Source organism: Grammomys surdaster, unplaced genomic scaffold (assembly GCF_004785775.1).
Source record: "Grammomys surdaster isolate TR1022 unplaced genomic scaffold, NIH_TR_1.0 235, whole genome shotgun sequence".
NCBI classification, from domain to species: Eukaryota; Metazoa; Chordata; class Mammalia; order Rodentia; family Muridae; genus Grammomys; species Grammomys surdaster.
Window position 1 is genome coordinate 144,604 of NW_021604680.1, and position 9,614 is coordinate 154,217.

The following is a 9,614-nucleotide window of genomic DNA, read 5'->3' on the forward strand; positions in this document are numbered from 1 at the left end:
CTAGGCTGGTTGAATCCTCACATCACACTTTTATAGTAAGCACTTTATTAACTGAGCAATATTCCCAGCCCTGGAAGTGCTTTATGTAAACACACCTGGCAACATAATATTATACCTCCTGCTCTAATTAAACTTCTGTTGCTGTGAGAAAATACTTCGAGCAAAAGCAATTTAGGAGAGGAAAGAGATTATAATAAGTAATTTTAATTCCAAGCCACAATCCATCGATGAAAGAACTCAAGGCAGGAACTTGATAGCAGGCCTGCTTGTCATTCCATACATTTCCTCCAACCCTGGGTCTCACTTCATATCCAACAAAGTATATCAGGAACTGTGGAAAATGCCAGTTGCTAGTTAGCTCCCAAATCCACAATTAATTATCTTTCTCATACATCCCAGAAAAACCTGCCAAAGGAATGGTGCTGCCTACAGTGGGCTAAGTCAGTTACCAACCTAGTCAGTCCCCAACAGACATGTCCACTCACCAGTCTGATCTGCATACTTTCTCAATTGGAGCTGTCTTCTCAGGTAACCTCCAGGATTTATCAAGTTAAACTATGACACCTCTGTATTTTTAAAGGGAAAATGTTTTCTACTAAAGATTGTACTGGATAGCAATTAGTTGGCAAACCCATAATAAAAGACAGATTAAGTAATGTTATTTACTAAGACATTGAAACATTCATTCTAATTGTGTTTCATGTGATAAAAATGTGGAGTAAAATTGTAATACAATGCATAGAAATCAGACAGAAGAAGAGGAAAACAGAGCTTCTAGGTACAAAAAAATATTGCCAGGAAAAATTCACCAGAATAAACTAAAAGAAAATCAGACCTGAAAGAATCATGTGTGTGTGTGTGTGTGTGTGTGTGTGTGTGTGTGTGTGAGAAATCACCCAACTAAGGCACAAAAGAAAAGGAAACCCAATGAAATGAACAGAATTCTATCTCCCACACTAGAATAATTATCTTGGGCTGAATGAAATCCTGAGGCAATGAATGTGAGAAAAGGGGCAGAAAAATGCATATCAGAAAATGATAAAGTTTACTACTGTAAAAACTTACTTTGTATATGCGCGTGTGTATGCTTGTTCACATGTGTTGGCATACATGTGAGGGTGCACATGTATGTAGAGGCCAAATAGATGGAGTATTTCTCTTATTCATAGAAACAGGGCCTCTAAATTGAACCTACTTCTTGCCACTACAGCTTAGTTGAGCAAGGTAAGCCATTTTTCCCAGTGGACTTCTTGTTTATTGAACAGTTGTACCACAAAAGCCCTGGGACACCCAGTGTTCATGTGCATTCTTGTGCTTCACAGTCCAGTTCTCATGGTGTCATCACACAGGCTTCATCCTCTGAGCCATTTTTCCATTTACTATGTTTGATGAAACTTATAAACACAGAGTAATGAAGCTGAGTGAACCTCAGGCTTATTAAAACAGAAAAGGAAAACACCAAGGTACATTACCATCAAATTCTCAAAGAATCTGAGACAGAAAATCTTTCCAGCTTCTGGCAGAAAGACTGTATTTTTACCTGAAGTTGAACAAGGATAATGACCACTCATGAAAAGTGATGGAGTTTATCAAGATCTTACTAAACATATATCCCAGAGAAATGAATGTTACCAAATATGGGATTCCTTATAATGATATAATCAATTTATCAAGAAGATGGAGCATCCTTAATTGTTCAGGCTTCCAGTGAAAGAGTGTGAGATAACTGATGCAAAACCTAGAGGACAAAGACATAGGCAGAGACAGTTACTACTATAATTGTAAATCTAAATGTTTTTATCTTGGTATTAGAGCAACCTTACAAAACGTCTGTAACGTAATAAAAGACATTCACACTTACCTAAGACACCAGGACTCAATGGGTAATGGACAACGGCAGATACAGACAGTCTAACTAAATAATTTATCAGATCAAGTTTGATAAAAATCATTAGAATATTGTCATACTTTAGGTCACAAAATAAGTCAATTTGACATTGGAAAAATCATGTTCATTACAACAAAAGTCGATCATAAAATTATTAACAGAAGTTTATTTTAAAATGTTCAATCAAATATGTGGAAATATCAGCATATCTTAGAACAAATAATGCCATGGTGAAATCAAGAGGGCTATTAAAAATTTTGAGTAGCATTAAAGAACAAATGAAGTACATCAAAATTATTAAGTTACAGCAAAAGAGACATGTATATCCTTAAAATTGTGGATTTTTTGTTTTGTTTTTATTTTTTCATTTAAAATTTTTTTATTGGATTTTATTTATTTACATTTCAGATGTCATCCCCTTTCTCCATTTCCCCTCCCTAGAACCCCCATCCGATACCCCCTCCACATTTTTGCTTTTATACCATTTTAATTACATGCAAGTATTAAGGTCAGTTCTAGGTTGAGGGACTAGCAATACAATAGACGCAAATAGTCAAGGAACAAGCAAGACAATAAACACAAATAGTCAAAGAACCAGCAAGGCAATAAACAAAATTCCGTGAACACTCCCATGATCACTGTTTCTAAAGCCTTATCAGGATGACCAAAATATCTGAGTCAACTTCCTTGTCCTAGCCCAAAGTCACTTTCATGTTTTCTTGTGCTTTAATAAGGAATAATTACTCTGAGTCTGGAGAGATGACTCTATACGTCAGAGTATTTGTTGCTGTTGCAGAGAACCTAGATTTGGTTCAGAACATCCACTGGCTACAAGAATCCATAATTCTCGTTCTATGGGATACAATGCTCTTATCAGTCTCTCATTGGCACTAAATGAGCATCTGGTATAACATACATACATACCACACACATACATACAAGGAATGAGGTCATACACATAAAATATTTTTATAAAAGAATAGAATAATTATCTATATTAGTTTATCTATGTTTCTACCTGAAGATGCAAGTAAACTACAAACAAACAGAAGCTGAAAAGTGGGCCCAGTGAGATAGATAAATGGTAAAGAGCATTTCCTGCTTTCACAAAGGTCTGGGTGCTATTCCCCAAGTCAGGAGTTTCAGAGTCACTTGTAAATCCAGCTCTCAGGATCCTTCTTGGGTATTCCCCATGTATTATACATGTGCACATTCATGCTCATGCATCCAAACACACACAGACACACACACACACACACACACACACACACACACACACACACACAGAGAGAGGGGGGGGAAATATTTTTAAAACTAAAAATATTAAAGCTGAGGGCAAAATTATAAACAACATTATGAAACGGACAGGAAAGGTGATTAAATAAGAACATGCTTTGTGTGTTTGTGACAGTGTCTCCTATACCATAGACTGTCCTCACTCTTCTTTAAAATATAAGGTGGTGACCTAGAACTTCTTAGCCTCCTGTTTCTATCTCTTGAATGATGTCATTGCAATTGTATGACCTACATCTGATTTAGTTGGTGCTCAGTTCTTCATGCACGTTCAACATATACTCTTCCAACTGAGCCACATTCCCAATCATATAGAAATTTATTTTTTAGAAACAAATCACTTTATCAGTATCTATTTAGTTAGATTTTTAAACCCCAAACTCTTGGAGTTACTATACTCTGATGATTGATTTTGTGGTTAATAAGTCTCATAGTTGGGCTGGATTATTGACTGCTTTTCTCCACTGGTAGCTTGCATAGGGCCTTTCATTATCATAAATCAGGCTCCGGGTGGATCCATGTCCTCCAGATCTTGTGCCAGAAGTTCATGGTATCTTCAGTAATGAAGATTTATCATCTATCTCTGAGTGGCAAGCAATTAGCCTATAATATTGTAGGAGTATCTAAGAGAACAATGCCAGATGGTAGTATTTTTAATAATCTGACTCTTGAGGAAAGAATTGTCATCCTAGGTAGGTAATTTTCATTTAAATTACATAAGTATACACACACACACACACACACACACACACACACACACACGAGGCTGATACAGCAATGACGAGCCTGTGGAGCATAACTCCAGCCTGGGCTAGTGATAGGATAGGGAGCAGAAGTGTCATTGAATGAGTAAATCTGAGAGCCATATAAGCCTCAAATCTAGGTTTCTAGTAAAGACATGTTGTACTTTCTTGGGCTAGCCACAGAAAAGAGATCTAGTTTATCATGCTCCATTTTGTAGAGGCTCTGTTTGCCTGCCTTTTTGAATGGAACTTCTCTGAGTAATATGTAAATAAATCAGTTCAAGGATCACAACAAAACAACTCCCAGTACATACTGGACAGAACCATCAATTCTTTTTCAAGACATTTATCCAGAGAATGAAACATATATTACATAAGCAAACATGTGGGGCTGAAAATTAGGTCCAAAGTGGGCCCCAACAGTGGAAGTACTGCTGACAGAGTCCTAAATAATAGCAGGGGCTGATCTCAGGCTGGACTCAGATTGGGTAAACAAAAGGATTGCTACCTAAACTCTGCACCTCTTAGAAGTCTTGTAGAGCAGGTTTGCCAAGAAAAGGCATTACCTCCCTTATCTGTCCTTTACAGCCAACTACCTGTGGCAAGGGCATCTAGTTTCCCATTAACTCAAACTTGTAAGAATTTGAAGTCCCCATGCTTATTTCCTACACTGTTCTGGCCTACATTCCACATTTCTGTTGCTCTAACTCCAGATTGTTCTGGTTCACATACACTGTCACACCTCTTGTTGTTCCCTTAAAACTGCCCAGGTTCTCCTTTCTACCATTTTCTGATCCCTGCCCCTTATGAGACAGCTCCAGCAGTTTGACTCCCCAATAATCCTTTATTTTCCCCACAACATACTCTAGTTCAGTGGTTCCAGTGTTCCCTCACATGCACTGGAGAGATGCTTTAGTAGCTAGGAGAGCTTATTTCATCAACAGAGACTGAAGCTCATATTTCAGCACCCACATCGTGTAACTCCTACTACAAGGACACACACTTCCAGTCTCTGTGGACAACCCTTACTACTCAACCCCATACTTACACACACTGTACATAAACAGAGTTTAAAACTATACACAAATGTTAATGTACTGTATCCGTATGCACCAAAGCAGTCTTTTAATGTCCTGAAATAGATGAATGACAAACTGGCATATACTTACTCTCATGGGTAGTTTTAATTGCTGTCTTGATTCTACTTAGAATCACATGTAAGAAGCATCTCAATGAGGAATTCTCTAGGTCAGGTTGACCTGTAGGCATCTCTGTGGGAAATGGTCTTGATTGCCTTAATTAATGACAAGTGACTAAGTCTGAAATTGGGTTCCATCATTCCTAGGTTTGGTGCATTAGACTATGTGAAAATTGAGAAAGATAGCTGAGTATTAAGCATGTGTACATTTATTTGTTTTTGCCTTTTACAGTGAATGTCATGTGTCCAGCTGGTTCAAATTCCTGCCTTATTTTCTCAAATGATGAGTTGTAAATGTAGATATGTAAGCCAAATAACTTTTCTCCTCTAAGTTGCAGTGTGTCCAAATATTTTTATTATAGCAATAGGAATGAAATTAGGAAATGTACTTTAGCACGTCTGTTGTTGTTGTCCTTGTTCAGCTCATATTTACACAGTCATTTAACATCATACAGGCTAGGCAGGTTGTATTCATATACTTTAACAATATATATGTATATACATATGGATATAACCACAATCAATGGAGAAAGAGGCTACAAATTAGAAAAAGAGCAAGGAGGGTTACATGGGAGTGTTTGGAGAGCAGAATTCGAAGGAGGAAATGATGTAACTATAGTCTAATAAAAATTAAAAGATTATTTTTATGAATCGTCCCATTTTGATTGGCCTGTGGGCATTTCTGGGGGGTGTTTTCTGAATTGGTAATTGATGCAAAAGGGCTCAGGCCACTGTGCAAGGTGCCATCCATAAGCCAGTTATCCAGATTCCTTTGTGGCCTCTCCTTCAGTTTCTGACAGAAGGTTCATGCCTTGAGTTCTTGCATTGACTTCCTTACATCATGGCCTCTTATCAGTCGGTCAAATAACACCAGCCTCCAAGTCACTTTAGGTCACTATGTTTATCATAGTAACAGAAAACACATGCCCAGAGGGAACTTAGAAAGAAGAAACTTTACTTTGTGGGTCAATCCTGAACCTTTATGCTTTCAGACCCTGTTGTTACTAAATACCCTATTCCAAAATGTCTATCCATCTCTTAGTGGATCTCTTGAACCTTCTGTTGAACCTACTCCTCTCTTTCTTTAGTGGTTACAATGAGATACTTCTCAGCACTAAAGAGGAATGAAACAATGGGCCACAGTATAACTTATGTAAACTCCTAAGTGTTACACTAGTTAAGAAAAAAAGACTCTGCATATATTAGACATATATGATTTCATTGGTTTGAAACTGGAGAAAAAGATAGTGAATGAAGAGATTTTAGCTACCCATGGTCATTCCTGGTGGTAAATCATAGTACAGAGACATCTGAGCGTCTATTCCATAATGACACTGATGTTCTAGAACTCTACACCAAAAGTAAATTTGTAGAACTGTATGCCAAAAGCAAAGTTCAGTTTACTTTCTATGAACCAAAAAAAAGCTAAAAATCAATACAAAGAAGCAAATGTTTGGATACTTCATAGAAAGAAATACTACATGTTCATAGTTACACACAATAGTAGCTACAGAAAATTGTTTATTAAAGTTAGCCACTATAATATTGTAAATTAAAACTATTATACTATGTAATAACTGCATGTTTATTTAACCACTGAACACACAACGCATCACACATACAACTGATCCAAAGTAAAGGTCAAAACATTAGAGCTGGTGTTTGGTCTTCATTGAAAAATGATACAATCCCTTTGAGAAATACTTTATCCATTTGTATTAGAACATTTTTTTTTGAGACACCGGAGAGGAGAAGCGATTTGCCATGCTTCAAAGGAAGAAAGAGCTACCAATCATGTGAGACAGAGGGAGTATCCGTTGGCCACTTCTCTGACTGGGCCTGGGGTAGCAGGCCAGAGATTAGAAACCCAACTAAACTGAGAGCAGATTTAGGGTGCTGAGCTAGAACTAAAGATAACTGAGCAACTAAAGTTGAGGGAAGATTGAGAGGTGAGGGGTGTGTGTGTGTGTGTGTGTGTGTGTGTGTGTGTGTGTTCCGTGGATCCAGTGGCTCCTGGGCGCCCAGAGCTTATATTACAGCAGGGTAGCAGAAACTACACACTACACAAAGGAAGTTTATTTGCCCCAGATGAACAGAGGAGGGGGATAAAGGACAAAGACAGGAGATAGAGGAAGACGAAGGGAACAAGAGAGAGGGGAGAAAAGGGCACAGGAGAGAGGGAAGAAGTATTTTAGAGGACTGCCTCTGGATACAAAGGAGACCAACGTGGCCTGCAGGCAAATGGTGATGAGGTGTTTAGTTTCAACTGGGCATGTTAATCAGGTGAGCCAAAGGGGGCTTTTGATTCCTGGATTTCAGTACTTGATAGCTTGACTTTGGTAGTCAGCTTCAGGAGGAGGAAGTGGGCAAATAAGGGAATAAATCTTGGGAGCTAGCTTTAAGAATGTAATCTAATACTTTTTTTTTTTTTTTAAAATAACAAGGCATGGGGGTTAGGGAGAAGGGCAAGGCCTACCAAAGCCATGTTTGTGAGCTGGCTAAAGTCCCTTCAAGCTTTCTTATGGAACTCACACCCACCTGCCTCGGAATGGTGCCACAGTGGAGAGATTAAACTGGGAATGGAGGAGGCCCTCCCACATCAATAAATAATCAAGATAATTCAGTCCAAAAAAAAAAAAAAGAACATTTTTTTTCTATCATATCAGCCTAGCAGCTGCATTCAGGCATATGGTAGACAGAAGTGAAATATACAGCTATCTACAGTATAAGGCTTTGGCTGGGGTAGGGGGAAGAATGATTCTTACAGTGCTGTATTTCCTTGAGTCAATCAGTTTTTTAAATTTCTCTCTTAAACTCCCACCTATAATCCCATGATATACTCCTTTCTAAATCCACCTGCTATTATTACGTTTAAAATCATTCATATAGTTTATGAAAAAATACAAAAGCCACTAGTTGGGGGCAATTGTGATGGCTTGCTCAATTGGCAAACACCTTAGCTCTCCAAGCTATGCATCCTTGAGACAAGAAAGACTCTGTATCTCCTATGGACACCATGTTTTTCATATCAGCATGGGAACATTTTCTGAGATTAAGAGTGACATTTGCGAGTTCGCTGGTTTTGGAGTTGGGTAGGCTTTCTGTGGTGAGACTGCTGGGTACGGTATGGCCACTGTCAAGAAGTTTCAGACGCTGGTTCCTCTGAATCACAAAGGAGGTACTGAATTTGAAATTGTCCAAGAGGCCAAGCTGCCCATGTGGTTCCACGTTGAGTATCTGGAAGATCCAAAGAGAATGGATGTGGAACCGTTGCTAGTGGAAATCATATTTGGTAAGAACGGAGAGCACATCCCGCATATTGAAATTACATTGCACACAGTGATTCATGTGAACGTGTGGGGTCCTGAAAAACGAGCTGAGATTTGGATCTTCGGACAGCCTTCTTTTCAAAAGGACGTTGCTCAGATGCTCTCTAATGTGGCTCACCATTGCCGCATGAAACTCATGGAAAAGGAGGCTCTGGAGGCTGGAGTTGAGCGTCGTCTTATGGAGGCCCGTAAGGCGGCCACCCAGCCGATTCCTGTGACAGTCCGTTAGGCTGCCACCCAGACGGCTCCTGTGAAGGTCCGTGAGGCTGCCACTCAGACGGCTCCTGTGAAAATCCGTGAGGCTGACACCCAGCCGACTCCTGTGACAGTCCATGAGTCTACCACGCAGCCGACTCCTATGCTGGTCTGTGTGGCTGCCACCCAAATGGAACCGGTGAAGGTCAATAAGGCTGCCACCCAACAGTCTCCTGTGAAGGTCTGTGAGGCGGCCACCCAGTTGGCTCCAGTGCAGGTCCGGGAGTCTGCCACCCAGACCGCTCCTGTGATAGTCTGTAAGTCTGCCATCCAGACTGCTCCTGTGAAGGTCAGCGAGGCTGCCACCCAACCGACTCCTGTGAAGGTCAGCGAAGCTGCCACCCAGTTGGCTCCGGTGCAGGTCCATGAGGCTGCCACCGAACAGTCTCCTGAAAAGGTCTGTGAGGCGGCCACCCAGCTATCTCCTGTGAAGGTCAGCGAGGCTGCCACCCAGCCGACTCCTGTGATCTGTGAGGCTGCCTCGCAGCAGACTCCCGTGGAGGTTGCTGATGCTACCCAGTTGGCTCAGTTGAAGGCTGGTGAAGCCTTCTCCCAGCACACTTCAGGAGAGGTCCACCAGGTTGTCAGTGGGCAGTCTCTCATAGAAGTCTGTGAGGCTGCCACACAGCAGCGTTCTGTAGATGTCTCTAAGGCCTTGTCCCAGAAGTGTACTGAGGGTTTTGAGTGCAAGACCCAGAGTTCTTTGGATGGCAGTTATGTCATAATTTAGCCAAGGGTTGTCTGTGAATCATTTATCAAGTTATGAATGCATCTCTTGTGTGAGCCAGGACAACTGGTACACACCTGCAAATCCAGAACCTAGAGGCGGGGGTGGGTCTGCTTTGGCTGAGTAAGGCAGTGAGTGGGTCTTAAACCTCAGCCTGCCTAAGACTCCCTTCATCTTTCTT

At 40.4% G+C, this 9,614-nt stretch overlaps 1 protein-coding gene across 1 annotated transcript; it reads left to right on the top strand.

The window, feature by feature from the left end:
- Positions 1-8,248: 8,248 nt before the first annotated feature.
- On the top strand, positions 8,249-9,436 carry LOC114626432 (KH domain-containing protein 3-like). The gene is given in 1 exon segment (XM_028773831.1): positions 8,249-9,436. A coding segment is annotated over 1 exon segment (1,188 nt).
- The last annotated feature ends 178 nt before the right edge of the window (positions 9,437-9,614 follow it).